The 18,075-nt window shown below is 40.8% G+C and overlaps 1 protein-coding gene across 4 annotated transcripts in view; it reads right to left on the bottom strand.

Annotated features, from left to right (window-relative positions):
* LANCL2 (LanC like glutathione S-transferase 2) overlaps positions 1 to 15,783 on the bottom strand; it is a 60,833-nt gene extending 45,050 nt beyond the window's left edge. For 2 of the 4 annotated variants that reach the window (XM_057731402.1, XM_057731406.1), the window contains exon 1: positions 15,301 to 15,707. In XM_057731402.1, coding sequence (XP_057587385.1) covers positions 15,301 to 15,489 — 189 coding nt within the window. In that variant the 5' untranslated portion in view covers positions 15,490 to 15,707. Of the gene's footprint in view, positions 1 to 15,300 lie in introns of all 4 variants that reach the window. The other 2 variants (XM_057731404.1, XM_057731405.1) reach the window with 2 other exon arrangements.
* Positions 15,784 to 18,075: the final 2,292 nt, after the last annotated feature.

Below are 18,075 nucleotides of genomic sequence, written 5' to 3'. Positions count from 1 at the left end.
AAAAAAAAACAAACAGAAATTCTGGAGCTTAAGAATTTAATGAATGAAATGAAAAATGCAATAGAGAGCATCAAAAGCTGGCAGACCAAACAGAATATAGAATCAACAGGATAGACAGGAACTTTGAAAGAACCCAGTCTGAAGAGAGAAAAAAAAAAGAATAAAAAAGAGTGAAGAAAGCTTACATGATCTATGAGACACCCTCAAAAAACCAATATCCAAATCATTAGAGTTCCAGAAGGAAAAGTGAGGGGAAAAGGAGGCAGAAAACTTATTTAAAGAAATAATGGCTGGGCTTCCTAGGTGGCACAGTGGTTGAGAATCCGCCTGCCAACGCAGGGGACACAGGTTCGATCCCTGCTCCAGGAAGATCCCACATGCCACGGACAACTAAGCCCGTGCACCACAACTATTGAGCCTGTGCTTTAGAGCCCGTGAGCCACAACTATTGAGCCCATGTGCTGCAACTACTGAAGCCCATGTGCCTAGAGCCCGTGCTCTGCAACAAGAGAAGCCACGGCAATGAGGAGCCTGCGCACCACAACGAAGAGTAGCCCCCACTCACCACAACTAAAAAAGAAGAAAGCCTGCACACAGCAAAAAAGACCCAACACAGTCAATTAAATAAATAAATAAATAAATATATTAAAAAAAAGAAAAAGAAAAAGAAATAATGGCTGAGAACTTTCCAAACCTGGGAAGAGATTTGCACATCATGAAGCTAATTAACAGATTACCCCATTACTTCAACCCAAAATGTCCTTCTCCTTAAATGTCTTTACATTATAATACAACTATCAAAAATCAAACATAAACAGAGAAATCTAAAGACACCAGGAGAAAAAGAAGACTGCAACCTACAAAGGAACCTCCAGTGGGACATCAGTGAATTTCTCAGCAGAAATCTTACAGGCCAGGAGAGAGTGGGATGATATATTCAATGTGATGAAAGAAAAAAAAAATCAAAACTACCCTATGTGGGGACTTCCCTTGCATCCAGTGGTTAAGACTCTGTGCTTCTACTGCAGGGGACATGGGTTTCATCCTTGGCTCGGGAACTAAGATCCCACATGCCATGTGGTACAGCCAAAAATTAAAAACAGAAAACAAAAAACAAAAAAACTCCATGTAGCAAAGTTATCCTTCAGGAATGAAGGAGAAATAGACTTTTCCAGACAAAAGCTGAGGTAATTCATCATCACTAGACCTGTCTAACAAGAAATGCTGAAAGAAGTTCTTCAAGCTAAAATGAAAGGAGGCTAACTAGTAATATGAAACATAAAAAGTACGCTGATAGATGTCATGGTTCGAGTGCAGGTTGGAAAAGAATTTCCAAACACAAAGCAGAATGCAAGGAAGATAAGAGTTTATTAGAGAGAAGGGATGCTGCAAGAACAGCGGGCTGACTTCCTGGAACCCAGGGAAAGCTGATCCTGAGCATGGGTTGCTTGCCCATTTTTATAGCCAGGGAACTTGCAGTTATCTGCTGACTGGGCAGAGTATGTATACTTTTAGTGTGCTGAGCGGGAGAAAAATGGGACAAATATCTTTCCTTATATGGGATGGGCAAGGGACATGGCATGCTGCTTGGGAAAGTTTTGGGACATTGCAACTGTTGCATTGCACAGAGTGATAGGAGTCCTGTAACTCTTTGTTCCAGCAATATTGACGCTTTGAATCTATCTTGTTCTTTGTCCTTGGAGCACACCACGATAGAGATAAATAGATAGCCAAATTCAGAACACTGTAATATGATGGTGTGTTAACACAACACTAGTATAAAGATTAGAACTAGAATATCAAAAGTAACTATAGCTACTATAATTTGCTAATGAATATACAATATAAAAAGAGGCAAATTGTGACGTAAAAAATATAAAAGGGGACAACGTCTCGTAGGCAATTAAAGCTAAGCTGTTATCAGGGTAAAATAGACTATTATAGCTACAAGATGTTTTATGCATCTCATGATAACCACAAAGAAAAAAACTGAGTAGGTTCCCAAAAGATAAAGACAAGAGAATCAGACACATACCATGGTAGGAAATCACCAATTCACAAAGAAATCCAGCCAGAGTCAAAAGGAATAAGAGAACTACAAAACAGCCAGAAAGCAATTAAAAAGATGGCACTAGTAAGTCCTTACATATCCATAATCACTCTAAATGTAAACAGATTGAAATTCTAATCAAAAGGCAAAAAATGGCTGGATGAATTTAAAAAAGACCCAACTATACGCTGCCTACAAAAGACTCACTTCAGCTTTAAGAACACACATAGGCTCAAAGTGAAAGGATGGAAAAAGACATTCCACAAGTGGAAACCAAAAGAGAGCAGGGCTAGCTGCTCTCTTTTATATCATACAAAATGACCTTAAGTAAAAAACAATCACAAGAGACAACGGTCATTATATGAAGATAAAGGGGTCAGCTCTTGAAGAAGACATTAACAATTGGAATACATGTGCACTCATCATCAGAGCAACTAAATATATTAAGCAAATACTACCAGAGCTAAAGGGAGAAACAGACAAAAATACGACAATAATAGGGAACTTCAATACCACACTGTCAGCAATGGCTAGGTCATCCAGTTAGAAAATCACTAAGGAAACACTGGACTTGAACCAAATGAACCCAAGAGACATATATAAGACAGTCAATCAAACAACAACAAAATATACATTCTTCTCAAGTACACACAGAACAGTCTTAAGGATAGATCATATGCTAGGCCACGGAACAGGTCTTACCAAATTTAGATGACTGAAATCATACCAAGTATCTCTACTGACACTGGTATAAAAATGGAAACCAACAAGAGGAAAGAGAAAAGTCCACATATAAGAGGAAATTAAACAACATACTCCTGGACAACCAACAAGTCAAAGATATCAAAAGGGAAATCAAACAATATTCTGAAACAAATGAAAACAGAAACACAATATTACCAAAACTGTAGGATGCTACAAAAGCAGTTCTAAGAGGGAAGTTTATAGTGATAAATATCCATAGTAAGGAAGAAGAAAGATCTTAAATAAGTAACCTAGCTTTATACCTCAAGGAACTAGAAAAAGAATAAACCAAGCAAAAAGTTAGAAGAAAGGAAATAACAATGATCACAGCAGAAATACATGAAACAGAAACCAGAGAAATATTAGAAAAGATTAACAAAACTAAGAGCTGTTTTTAATTAATTTATTTTTAATATTAATTTATTTATTTGGCTGCATCGGGTCTTGGTTGCAGCACACTGGGTCTTTGTTGCCACATGCGGGATCTTTAGCTGCGATATGCAGGATCTTCTAGTTGCAGAATGCAGGCTCTTAGTTGCAGCATGGGAAATCTAGTTCCCTAACCAGGAATTGAACCCGCCCCTCCTGCATTAGGAGCTCAGAGTCTTAACCACTGGATCACCAGGGAAGTCCCTAAGAGCTGTTTCTTAAAAAGATTTTTTAAAAAAAATTGACAAACCTTTAGCTAAACTAAGAAAAAGAGAAGAATCAGTAAATAAAAACAGCAACAAAAGAAGAGATATTACAAGTGATAACACAGAAATAGAGTTGACCCTTGAATAGCACAGATCTGAAATGCATGGGTCCACTTATATGTAGATACTTTCCAGTAGTAAATACTGCAGTGCTACATGGTCCATGGTTGGTTGAATTTAGGGATGTGGAGGACTAGAGAACACAAAGGGCTGCCTATAAGTTATTTGCAGATTAGCCCCCATGTTGTTCAACGGTCAACTGTTCCAAGGATCATGAGAGACTACTATGAACAATTATACGCCAATGAAACGGATAACCTTGAAAACATGGATAAGTTCCTGGAAACACACAACTAACCAAGGCTAAATCAGAAATAAATAGGGAGGACTTCCCTGGTGGCGCAGTGGTTAAGAATCCGCCTGCCAATGCAGGAGACACGGGTTCAAGCCCTGGTCCAGGAAGATCCCACATGTCATGGACAACTAAGCCCGTGAGCCACAACTACTGAGCCTGTGCTTTAGAGCCCATGAGCCACAACTATTGAGCCCATGTGCTGCAACTACTGAAGCCCACGTGCCTAGAGCCCGTGTTCCGCAACAAGAGAAACTCCCAGAATGAGAAGCCTGCACACCACAACAAAGCGTAGCCTCTGCTCACCACAACTAGGAAATCCCTCGTGCAGCAACAAAGACCCAAAGCAGCCAATAAATAAATAAATAAATAAACTTAAAAATAAATTTAAAAAAAATAAGAAAGAAATAGGGACTTCCCTGGTGGTCCAGTGGCTAAGACTCCACCCTCCCAATGTAGGGGGCCGGGGTTTGACCCTTGGTCAAGGAACTAGATTCCACATGCCAAAACAAAGAGTTCACATGCTGCAACTAAAGATACCACATGCCACAACTAAAGATCCTGCATGCCACAACGAAGATCTCATGTGCTGCAACTAAGACCCAGTGCAGCCAAATAAATAAATAAAAATTAAAAAACAAAAGTAATAAACAGAAAATATGAGTAGACCAATAATGGATAAGGAGATTGAATCAGTTATCCAAAATCTTCCAAAAAGGAAAACTCTAGACAAGATGGTTTCACTGATGAATTTTACAAACATTTAAAGAATAATGAACACCAATCTTTTTCAAAAAAATTGAAGAGGAGGAAACACTCCCAAAATACAAGACCAGCATTATCCTGATACCAAAGCCAGATAAGGACACTATATCAACAAAAACTACACACCAAAATTCCTGATGACTACAGATGCAAAAATTCTCAACAAGGTATTACCATACTGAATTCAAAAATACACTAAAAGGATCTTACACCATGATCAAGTGGGATTTACCCTTGGGATACAAAAAATGGTTCAATATATGCAAATCAATAAATGTGATACATCATATGTTAATAGGACAACAGATAAAAAATCATATGATCCCCTCAATAGATGCAGAAAAAAGCATTTGACAAAATACAACAATCCATCATAAAACCCTCAGCAAATTGGGTACAGAAGGAACACACCTTAACATAATAAAGGCCGTATACTATATGGCTATAGCCAACTTCATACTCAATGGTGAAAGGTTGAAAGCTTTTCTGCTACAATCAGGACCAAGACAAGGGTGCCACTCTAACAACTCTTGTTCACCATAGTACTGGAAGTCCTGGCTAGAGCAAGCAAGCAAGATAAAGAAATAAAAGGCATTCAAATCAGAAAAGAAGAAGTAAAACTGTTTATGTTTACAGAAAGGATCTTATGTACAGAAAACCTGAAGACTCAACCAAAAAATGATAGAACTAATCAACAAATTCAGTAAAGTTTCAGGATATAAAATCAACATATAGAAATCAGTTGTGTTTCTATACAGTCATAACAAACTCTCTGAAAAAATAAATAAAACAATCTCATGACTATAGCATCAAAAACAACAAAATACTTAGGAATACATTTTACCAAAGAGGTTAAAGAGCTGTACTCTGAAAACTGTAAGAATCTGATGAAAGAAAATGAAGACATAAATAAATGGAAAGGCATCCTGTTTTCATGGATCAGAATTAACATGTACTGCTATTATGTGTCAAAGAGGACAGTTGTCTGATTCTCCATTCAACTGTTTAATAACTTTTTGACTCCAAGTTAGTAATTTAAGCCTCCTGTGTCTTGACCTTTGGTTTCTACCATTAAACAAAGAGATGCAGAATAATTTTCACGAGAAGGGAAAAAACTGGAGTACTACCTCTTCATAACCTAGTGTGGCAGAACCCATAAGGTAGTACCTAGCCGATGTTTATTTCCCACACCCTTCTTCCTCATTATCAGAATCCTGATTATATTCAGAGCAGCAATGCATCCAACCCTAGAAGGGCTACTTGCTTTCCCAGACTTATGACCAGGGCCAGCCATGTGACACAGTTCTAACCAGTGAGATATAAGTGCAAGTCTTCTAGTGCAACCCCTTCCAGGGGTTTGAGCCCTGGTACAGAAGGTTCTCATTTTTCTTGATAAAAGACAAAGATACAGCTGGTACTCCCTTCCCTTTTCTCCCTTTGTCCTGTTGTAAATTTGGACAAGAAATCTGGGACTACAGCAGCCATCTTATACCATAATACAAAAAATATGAGAGAAAGACCAACATAATTGCAGAAATCCTAGTCCTGAGGAAAGTGCATTTCGTAAACTCAGATTTCCCAGGGGAAGATGCTCTGTGACAGTTTACACATATGAAGTAGGTGGGCTTGGTGTTTTCCAACACTCTATTTTCAAACAAAAATGAATAAGTAAAAGTACCCCAATCATTACCATCAAAGTGAATTACTAAAGGAGAAAAGGGGGAAAAAAGTTGTATGTTTTGACAGTAAAGAATTAGATGGTGGGGGAACATCTACCTTCACAAGTAGTATTTTCAATAAACAGAAGAAGGATCCTTAACTATACTGAATGTGTCAAGGAAATGCTGTTTGCTTAGATGTGTGAAAATAGTTCATTCTTTTTTTTGTTTTGTTTTTTTTTGTTTTTTTTGAAATAGTTCATTCTTTTAAAAATAGGCATATATTTACATAATCAGGTCTGTTTCTGTTTTTCTTATTTCAAACTCAAGAATACTTTTAATAGAAAATATTCTAGACTACATATCCTAAACACACATCTGTCCAATTCTGATATATTTATTTTGTGTCATAAAAATAAATTGATAACCTGCTGTGTATACTCTCTAGGGGATATATATATATATATATATATATATATATATATCTCCTAACCATAAAAAAGTTTATAATTGCAATAAAGAATCAAGGACAACTGCTTACTGATGGCATATTAATAAACATTAAAAGGACTCAAAGCATACATAATTATACTTAACACAAGGATAGTGGGACTTTGTGGTCAAATTATATTTATTTTTGGAAAGCTCTCAGTGAAAAGTTAGGTTTCATTTTTGCTTAAACAATTGCTGCATGGTATTAGCTAAAATCTATGGAAGAGAAACATTTTCTGAAAAGGAAACTCAGTTTTCTATATTCAATTCTATTCAAGTGAAATTTGCTCAAAACCTACTCTGGCCCTAGCAGATTCCTAGGTGGCCCTACAGAACATAGGCCTCACCTGGGACACACATGAAGTATAGTACACAGTCTTATATCAGCTTAGGAGATTGTCTAGAGGACCTAGATCATGACTCAAATAACATTCTAAATACAGGAGAGATTTTAAAAATAAAATGATGCTATTAAATAATATATAAAAATGATTCTAATAAAACAATAAGTTTTTTATTTCAATACATTTATTCATTCAACAAACATTCACTGAGTATCTATTTTGTCCTAGCTCAGTATCAAGTGTGGAGATAGTTTTAAAAATAATAATAATGATTCAAACACAGAGAGGAAAAAATTCCTGTCTCAAAGAGTAAAGTAGGCAAGAGAAACAAAAATGAATCTCAGTCGGCCGTGGCTAACCATGCGTTAAACCTTCAGAGCTCCTGTTTGAGGGTTCAAGCATAAGCATGTGAATCTGAAGACCCATGTCATGATACATAGCAATTTTCAATTCTGTCGAGGCCCGAATGAAAACAACATGAGTTAACAGAACTGTGGGCAGAGAGTTTAGCTGACTTCCCAACATCCAATAATCCTTTCTCACCTTCCCCACCATCAGCAGGCGTGTTAGTAACCCCACTGCAGACATGAGAGTGAGGAAAGTATGGTATGGAATTTAGAAATCTGAGAACTGTTGACAATCTGAGAACACACCTGTATGAATATTGCATGTTTGGCTACATTTTCCTCAGCAGGAAAAGGCACAAGAGTAAGCATTTCTCTAAGAAGGAAAAAGTAAAGGATATGCAATGTGTTTCTATATTCCACTAGAGATATAAACTTTTGAGAAAATTTTTATCAAATTTTATGCTATAGAAACAAAAAATAGGATATATAATAATGCTAATAGCTATCATTAACTGAACTCTTTAAATTACTTACCTATGTATTAGTAACTATGTGTAACAAGGTACTAATTGTAACAATATAGGTATGTTTTGAGTGCTCTAAATGTACTAACTTAAACACCATAACAACCTGATAAGGAATGGGTTATACTTAAAACTATGCTATTATAAACTTTCAGCCAGTGTATTATATTACCACAATATTATATTAAGAATGTCAATTACTTTTTCAAGTTAACCCTTTACTACAAGCTGATGAGATAAATAGTATTATCCTGTGTTAACGGGCATTGTTCTATGCATTAACTAATTACATAGTCATAACCTATTAGGAAGATACTATCATTGCCCAAATTACTTGCCCAAAGTCTATAGCTAACATGTGGCAGAAAAGCAGGAGTTAACCCAGGTCTATCCAAGTTCTCACCTACTCCACGTTATTACCAATTGATGGGAAATGTTGATTTGCAATATTTAGTAGTTGCCCCTATATAATCTTCCCATTATCTTTTTATGTCAATATCTTTCCATATCAGGAGGATATGGAAAAACTGGCTGGAGATTAAGTTCATATTAAAAGATAATTCAACAAGCTGTAGAGCAGTACTCCTCCAACAGAATGGGCATACGGCCCCTCTGGCTTGGGAATCTGGTTAAAGGCAGATTCCGGTTCTTTAGGTGTAGGGTGGAAGCTATACCTTCTAACAACCATTCAGGAAAGGCTGAAGTTGTGGGTCCACAAATCTCACTTTGAGGAGAAAGGCTGTAGAGTATATATTCCCTCTTCACCCCCATTTAGCTCATCTGAAGAGTGCTATTTCTTTATGTTTCCATGATATATTATGACAAACAAATTTTGAAGTGAAAAACACACTGTCAAACAAAAATATAGAAAATTAAGTGAAAAAGTATAAAGTGAAGCATTTTCAACAGCTCAAGATAATGCCAAGTTATAGATTCCAAGTAAAAATTCTCTTTATCTTCATTTTCATATGGAAAAAGTTTTAAAATCCTTAGGACCCATCAAGGCCTTCAGAATTGGCCCCCATCTACCTTTACAGCCTCATTACCACCCAGTGTTCATGCTCCCACCGCTGCAGTCAGATTCTACTCCTTGCCTTTCTCTTCACCAAGAGCTCTCCCTTAGCCTGGCAAAGCCCCACTGTTAGATTCACTAGCAGAGGTCTCTGGACGGAGGCACCTCTAAGGCCCTGGAAGTTTAAGCAAGCAAACCAAAATTCAAGCCTCTAGATGCCTCAGGGTTATGAAATCAAAACACCAAGGACAACCAACCACAAACAGACTAATTAGGCTATACCAAATCAAGAAGGTCCTTGCTTTGCTTCCACACTTTTTCTACACAGTTGACCCTTAAACAAGACGGTTTGAACTGCTCAGGTCCACCTGCACGCAGTAAAATACTACAGTACCACACACTCCCTGGTGGGTTGATGCCATGGATGAGGAACCACGGATACAGAAGAATTTCAGTTCAGAGGAACCACCTATGCACAATTAAGTTATGGGGACATTCCACTGTTCAGAGGGTTGGTGCCCCTAACCCCCGCATTGTTCCCCTGGCTCCTACTGGAAAAGTGCTCCTGACCACTTGCAGTTTGGCACTGCCTGATTCAAATCAATTTGTGCTCACTGAACTCAACATTTGTAATATGCCTCAGTTTATCTTTACCAGTTCCACTGTCAGAAGAGAAAATCAAAGGACACCCTTGGCAGCCCCCACAGTCCCCTCATTAAAACAGGCCAAGTTTAATGAGATGACTTGTTTTGCAAACAAATTAGCCTTACTTTGATTATCTTTAATAGAAATGAGGGTGATTGTAGAGGAAAAAAATTACGTTTCAGTAGAAAATTGTAATACAACCTTGTGCACATCAGATTTTAGTCCTGTTCATTGTCTTTGAGGTTATATACCTATGAATTTGACTGGATCCTGAATTCTTCTAGTTTCTTTAAATACCTAGCCATGACTCTCCAAACTGTCAATAATATTTCCAATTTTTTCCCACCTTTCTGATTTGGAATCACTAAGAACAAAGACTGCCTTTGAACTCCCTTGAGGGGACCATGCCAGTTCCTCCTTAAACCCAGATGGCAGCCAAATTTCAGGGCCTTGAACCTTGCGTTCACATCCCTCAATTAAAAGGGCTCCTCTAGACTCTTGCAAGGAACTGCACACCAGCTGGAAATCTAAAATGAAATTGACCAAGGAGGTTCCTCCCCAGAAGCAGATGGCATCTCCCAAGATTCCAGAACAAGATCTTCATCTCCAATATAAAAACCTTTATTCCTTTTGCCTTTTCACTACTTGCTTTTTCTCTCTGCTAATGCACAAGAAGATAATGCTCCTTAACTCTGGCAACTATCACTGAAGCTACTGCCAAGGCCATAGCTGCACAAGAGCTGCTAGGCTTTTTTGCTAAGGTGGTTCTAGATAACAGAATTGCTTAGATCACTTACTGGCTGAACAAGGACGAGTGTGCAAATACCTCCCACTGTACCTGGATCAACATCTTTGATACTGTAGCAAGTAAGCCACTTCAGGTATATTCTTTGATTTATTTGATACCAACTGGTTTGGTTCATGGGGACCCGGGCTAAGGACTAGTCTTCAGTCTCTTGGTGTTATCCTCCTAATAGTAGTCATCAGAGTCTCCCTGGTGGGCTCTAATCTCTTAGCCGTCTTAAACGCGTGTTCACAGCCATCAGCAGTACATCAGATGGTATCACTGCTCTTGGAGAAACAGAAACAAGTGAACAACGAGATGAACAGCAAAAACAATTCTTCCATGGACCTGACACCATAACCTTTGAGTTTCACATGACAAGAGCAACTTAACTCTGTTGGTGACTGAGGGTGGTGCTTATATGCAATTTGAGATCAATCTCTCATGAATGAGAGCATGACCAAAAGGGGGATATTGTTAAATTAATTAAACAAGGAGACCATTAGGCTAAGGTGGCTGTATTGCCTAGGTGACCTACATAAGCAAACCAAAACCTAAGCCTATAAATGCCTCCAGGTTATAAAATCAAAACCTAAGGACAACCAATCACAACCAACCAACAGCGCTTTAAGCTATAGCAACTGCATTCCCGACCCTCAGAAACCATGTGAGATAATAAATTTTCATTAAATTTTTAAGTTTGGGGGATCACTTATTACATAGCAACAGATAATAACAGTGCCCTCTTAGCCCTAGGAATGGGGCTGCTCCTCATATCAGCTATTCCTATATTCTTTAGGGTTCTCTTTACTTATGAGGCAATCTCTCATTACTCCAATCTCTTTATGGTTAGTAATAATTCTTTATAGTAAACTTTCCCTATCAAATCACTGTGTGCTTTCTATCTTCTCAGTGTATCCCTGATGATACAGCAAATAAAGCTGATGCTGCTCATCAGAGAAGCACTCTTTGAGAAACACTGGTGTAGATTAACCATGATTCAGCTCCTGAAGTTCATGGCCACAACAAAATCAAGTAAAAAGGGAAGAAATGGTTATTAGAGAAGTAGCCAATAGTGTCGACTTCAGATACCTTCCATGATTTAAAAAACAAAAAACAGCTATTACATTGGTCCACTGCTTTTCATAATATTTGGACCAATGTTGTCAAAATGTTACAAAAGCCTACTTACAGAAACATAATTCAGTGAAGTAGACTTGATCTGGTTTTAGAATTCGAGGTGAATTTTATCCATTGATTGCACCACAACATAAACACAGCTCACGTAAATGAGATCAAATAAATGACTTAAAGAATATTTAGTAATAAAGTTATTGTGTTGGTAGATTTTATGTAATCTTTTCTCACTAAGGGCACACACCATCACGATAAAACTATTCCTCAATTACTGACTTACACATTATACTCTGTATTAGTTTCTAGGGTGTCAAAACAAGTTGAGTGGCTTAAAACACCAGAAATCTAGTCTCACAGTTCTCGAGGCCATAAGTTCAAAATCAAGGGTTGGCAGAGCTATGTTCCCTCTGAGACTCTGGGCAGGATCCTTCCTTGCCTCTTCTAGCTTCTGGTGTTTGCTAGCAATCTCTGATATTCCTTGGCTTACGAATGCAACGCTCTAATCTCTGCCCCCATCATTATATGGCCATCTTTTCTCTCCTTGTGTGTCTCTGTCTCTCTTCTAAGGACACCAGTTATGTTAGATTAAGAGCCTACCCTACTCCAGTATGATCTTATCTTAACTAATTACATCTAACATAAGCTTATTCCCAAATGTCACATTCTGAAGTTCCAGTGGTTAGGATGTCATCTTTTGAGGAGACACAATTCAACCCATAACACCCTCATTTTCATGAAACTTCATGTCTTATCAAATCAAATGCATAGTTTGACAACTTATTTTTTTTTTTTTGCCTTTGTTTTTAAAGCTCTTTATTGGAATATAATTTCTTTAAATTGTTGTGCCAGTTTTTGCTGTACAACAAAGTGAATCATCTGTATTTATACATATACCTCATATCCCCTCCCTCCTGAGACTCCCTCACCCTCCCTATCCTATCTCTCTAAGTCATCACCCATCATCAAGTTGATCTCCCTGTTTTATGCAGCAGTTTCCTACTAGCTATCTGTTTTACATTTGGTAGTGTATATATGTCAATACTCTTCTCTCGCTTCATCCCAGCTTCCCCTTCACCCCCCACCCCGTGTCCTCAACTCTTTCCTCTATAACTGCATGACAACTTATATTTTAATTACATTCTTAATATTCTAAGAATTTAAAATGTAATAACCTGTCAATCATACAGATTATTACATCATCAATACAGAAGACAGTGGAACTTAATTCACATTCATTTTATTTTACGATTTCCCTAAACCTAAGCATTCTTTCTGTTACCAAAAGTGGAGTTTGGCTGCTCACCACTCTAAAACCAATACTCAAGAGGCAAGGTTGGTGGAAAGGAAAGTTTGCTTTATTTTGGAGGCTGGCAAACCGGGAGGAGGGTGGGGAGGACTTCTGTTCAAAGGCTGAGTCCCCAACTGACAACCAGTGGATAAGAGCTTTTAGAGGTGAGTTTCAGGGGTGTATAAGTGGAAGGATAGGGCTACATGCAGAAACAGCACAGTCAGCTCTGACAGCCATCTTGAACTTGGTCATGCAGGGGGCTAATAAGCATAACCTTGACTGTTTGAAGTACACTTAGTCTTCAGTTCCAGGGTCGGTTTGTCCCCATTTCTTTGACGTCAGTTTGCAGAATTGTGGCAGCTTATTTCATAGATACAGGCTAGTCATCATGTAGTTAACTTCTTCCAACTGGTGGGGGTAAGTACCTACAAAACAGCTCAAAGGATATGGCTCAGAATATTATCTACAGCCCTTGAGAAGGAACTAAAAGTCCTTCACTTTGTTAAATGACTAAACTATTATTACTTTGTCCTGTTTGATTGCTTTTCTTTACTTTTGCATTTTCTCACTTCTCTGATTCAACTTATTCTTTGGCTAAAGTTTTTCTACAGACAAAAGGTGCGCTGAGGACATGGGCCTGGGGTGGGGGGGATGCCGACTATAGGGTCCTGCTCTGTTTCATTTCCACCTTTTAAAATCAAATATCCCTCTCTCCCTTTAATGTGCCCTCATTTTCGTGTTCAAGAACATGAAAGAACACTTCCCCTTTCCTTTAGCATATAACAACAACCACGGATGGGTCCCCACCCTGACTTATTTTAATTGTTTCATTGCACAGAAATATCACAAGCTCCATTGGTTATTTGTGGTTTAATTTTCTTTTACATAAGCCAGTTTGGTATGTAGTTGAGATCAAAATTATGTTTACCAGATATAAAGGTTAAAAAGAAAAAAATGTAATTTCAGAACCAGTGTTTATCTCCTTCTCTGAGATAAAAAATGAAACTCAACTGTTCTCACCTCTTTACTGTCCTCAGGGAGACTCAAATAGTGGTCAGAAGTTCCTTTCACTCATCTTTAAATTGCAGTAGCCTCCTTACTCTAAGGACAGTCAGTATTGAGATAGCAATTGGTAATACGTACAAATGACAGATTTTTTTAAATGTTTGCCAAAGGTTTACTTTTACCACAAAGGATTTAGGCACTAAGTCACAAATATAAGACAAATGTATGTGAAAACAAAAGAAATCTAGAGAAAAATCAATACTGACACGTATTCTAAACCATGAGGATGGAGTTTTCAAGGGGAAGAAGGAGGATGCATTTACTGAGGGCCTACTAGGTACCACATAAGGCAGTTTAACAGACCATCTTATATACTTTAATCCAATCGCTAACATCCCTGTGAGTTAGGAACTATTCTCCAGTTTTTAATCACATACAAGAAAAGAGAGTTTAGAGAAGTCACTTGCCTAAGATTCCATATTCAGACCAACAGTCCTTTCAAAACTGCCTTGGAGGGTGGTGGTGGTGGGATGAATTGGGAGATTGGGGTTGACAGACATATGCTAACATGCATAAAATAGACACCTAATAAAAAAAATTTTTTAAACTGCCTTAATTTGGGCGAACTCATACCTTTCCAAATATAAAATACGTGCGGAGCAAGGGAGGTAAAGTGGAAGTTGGAACAGAGATCAGTGGAAACACAATAACCTAACCAGTGAACGTGTGGTTTTAGCAAACAAGTACAGCTGTGCAAATATTCACGTGTTCCTTCCTGTCCACTTTCCCCCTACCAAGTTAGTCTGCTCACAGATACCACTTCCAACTCCTGGGCGCACATAGCCGACTCATTCACGTGACACTACTGCGTATGAACAATGCCTCCCGCTTGCGGTTCCCAAGCCATAAATTCCAAGGGCAGGGAACCCGGGGCCAGGCCTGACGATAAACTCGGCCTCAGGAAAAGTACCAACTGGCAGTCAGCGGGCACCTTTTTGCAGCTCTGGGGGCGGGCCCTCGACGGTACACAAATCTGCACGTCCACCGACACCAGCGGAGCCCTGGCCCGCACTCCCGAGCGCCCCGAAAGAGCGTATTTCAAGGGGGCCGGGAGGCGCCTAGCAGGGGGAAAGCGGCTAACAACGCAGAGGTCCACAACCTTCCAGGGCTACCTCGTCCGGGAAGAACCGCAGCTCTGCACCAGCGAAAAGCGCGCAGAGCTGCCCGCGGCCGCACAGCCCGCCGCCCCCGGCTGAGCCTCCCGCGCCCCCGGACTCCCCCGCGGCGGGACCCAAGCCTAGGCCCCGAGGCAGCGCGCGACGCGGGCGGGTGACGTCCCCGCGGCGCGGGCGGGTGACGTCCGCACGGCGAGGGGGGGTGGCCGGTGGACGCTACCACCGCCGGCGCCCCCCTCTCCCGCCCCGCCTGGCGGGGCCCCGGCCCCAGCCGCCGACTCACCCTCCCGTCGCTGTGGAAAGGGAGGCCGAGCTCATCGGGGATGAGCGGGGGGCGAGCACATGGCGGCTCCTCGGCCGACACGGCGGCGGCGACCTCGTAGTCCGGGAAAGGGTTGGGGAACGCCCGCTCTTCCATATCTGCGTCCCCGCCCAGCTGCAACTTAAGCCTCCGGGACATGGTCTCGCCCATGTCGGCCGCGCGCCCTGCCCTCCGCGGGGCCGCGCGGTACGGCGGGCGAGCGGGGACAAGCCTCCTCCGAGGCGCTCGGGGCGGCGCGGGCGGGCCTCAGGCGAGCCCTAGGAAGGCGGCGGGTGCGCGGCGCTGCGGGGCGGGCACACGTGGCTGTGGCTGGCGCCCCGCCCCGGCCCGGGATGGGCCCCCCGGGAAGGCTGCGGCGGCTCGAAGTCACCAGGGCGCCGCGGTAGCGAGGTCCCCTCCGAGGAGGATGCTCCGGCCAGCCTGCGGCGCCGCAAGGACAGCGTCTCGGGGGAGGGCGCGGTCCCTCCCAGTCATCCCGCCGTGGGGGGGAGGGGGGTCTGGAGGAGGAGCCACCGCCTTTTTTTTTTCCTTTTAGGTTTTATTTTCAGTCGCTTTGTTTTGAATAAACGGATATCTTTGGTAACAGCACGTAATGTGAAAGCATATTTAATCACCTAAATGTTACATTAACCCGAAAGTTCCTTCAATATTAGTTTAATTGCTCAGGAGCATAACATGTATAATAGAAGGACACAAGTAAATCTGCATTTATATAATCACAACATAGTTAACGGTCTTTATTGGTTCTCTTTGTTCTTGTTTAATTATCTGAAACTAAATAAAGGGAAATATATTATTCCCTGTTTTTTGTTGGGTTGGTTGGTTGGTTGGTTTTTCTTTTTAAACGTTGATTGAATGCCAGGTGGTACTAGGTGATGACAGAAGAGAGTTTCCACTCTCGGGATTCCAAGTTAGTGGGTGAGAAAAGTAAGGATAGCTTAGCATGATGTGGATACTTTTCTGGAACCAAGCAAGGTATCTATTAGTATATCAAAAAGTGACATGATGGAGGAAAACAGTCCCAAGCACAGGAAAGGCTCCATCCTCCTGCCTCTGTGGCTTGGCTTCCCACTCCTGCCTGTCCTATTGCCTCCCCTAACTGTACAAGGAGGCACATGTGAAACAGCTCCTACCTGTACAATGACCATGGGAGATTCCATTGCAGGAAAAAAACCATTATAAAGGGGTTACTCAGCATAAATATATATCCTTAGAATTCAAGGAAACAGAGCTGATAGAACAGTTGAGGGGCATGTTCCACTTTCCTGCTGAGGCAGGAGACAGGCAAACAGTTGGAGTTCTTTCTCTGTGGACTGATACTATCAGTTGCAAATAACAGGACAATTAAGAGAGGAGGCTGGGCCCTGCCCAAATAGAAGATATGAGACCATATATTCCTCATTCTCGAAGTCAGGAGACCTCCCCAACTACACATGCACAGAAAGGCCCCTTGGAGGTCAAAATGGGAGTGATGCTAAGAGATGTTAGGTCTACCGATAGGCCTCTTTGGTAGAATCCATCTTGGCTAAGAGATGTGCATGCACACATGGGAAAATCCCGAGTACACCAAGTATGGACTTCGAACCAGGCAAATCAAAATGATTGGCCAAAGGAAACCCAGAAGAAATACCCCATAAAAGTGATTCAAACTACCATGAGGGCGCAACTCTTCCTCTGAGCCTGCCAGTGTGTCTATCCACACGTACCGGTCACTTTTTTTTTCTCCTAATAAGTACTTTACTTGTTTCACTACTTTCTGTCTTTGTGGGAATTCTTTTCTGCAAAGTCGTAGGGTCAAGACCTTGTCACTGACCACTGGCCTAGTGGCTAGGATTCAGCACTCTCACTGCCGTGACCTGACCTCAATCACTGGCTGGGAACTGAAATCCTGCTTGAAGCAGCCGCAGGCTGAGGCCACCCGAGATCACTGCTTTGTCCTGGGGTCCATTTTTCTTCCACCCTCAGTGGAGGACATTTTCTAACTGCTCCTGAATTCTGATACCTTTACTACATAAGAAATTCAGTCCCCTAACCATTGGGTCTCACCCATCTTAGGAGCCATTCCTCTCCTACCTCATGGACTTTACTAGATGAAATAACCCACAGCAGGTGTTTCCCAAAGTCTGAGTTATTTAGACCCTAACACCGCAGGAGGTGCAGCAGAAACATCCGCTGCTGGCTTTGCTATGTTAAGCCTGGTGACCTTTGATCTCTCTCTACCCCTTGTTGACTGAAAAAAAAATCCACAACCTAAAAGTTGAGAGTTATATTTTATTCAGCGGCCTTACTGAGGACTATAGCCTGGGATGGCAGTCTCTCAGATAGCTCTGAGGAACTGTTCCAAAGGGGTAAGGGAGGAGTCAGGATACATAGGAGTTTGCTGAAAACAAAACAAAACAAACCCTATAGTCAAATGGCAAAAGATTACTGCTAACCACACACACAAAAAACCCCCAGACATCGCACATTAATGATCTTAGTGCCCTTCTAAGTATGGGAAGTTACAAGAGTCTAGGCTCATTGACTTTATTCCTTTGACCTGCATCTTAACTATCCAGGGCCAGTATCCTGTTTTTCTCCACCCTGAATCCCCTGAGGGTGCACCATTGGGGGCAGCTGCAGTGGCTGATGTCTTGATGATCAGAACATTCCTTGTTTACTGGAATGGCAAAGCAACATTTTGCCCACAACCTGGTGTAAGGTAAAGACAATTTTTCTCACTCTTCTTAAAATCTT

The sequence above is a fragment of the Hippopotamus amphibius genome, chromosome 4 (assembly GCF_030028045.1).
Source record: "Hippopotamus amphibius kiboko isolate mHipAmp2 chromosome 4, mHipAmp2.hap2, whole genome shotgun sequence".
NCBI classification, from domain to species: Eukaryota; Metazoa; Chordata; class Mammalia; order Artiodactyla; family Hippopotamidae; genus Hippopotamus; species Hippopotamus amphibius.
Note: the sequence above shows the minus strand (reverse complement) of the source record. Positions and strands in the feature narration are given on the sequence as shown.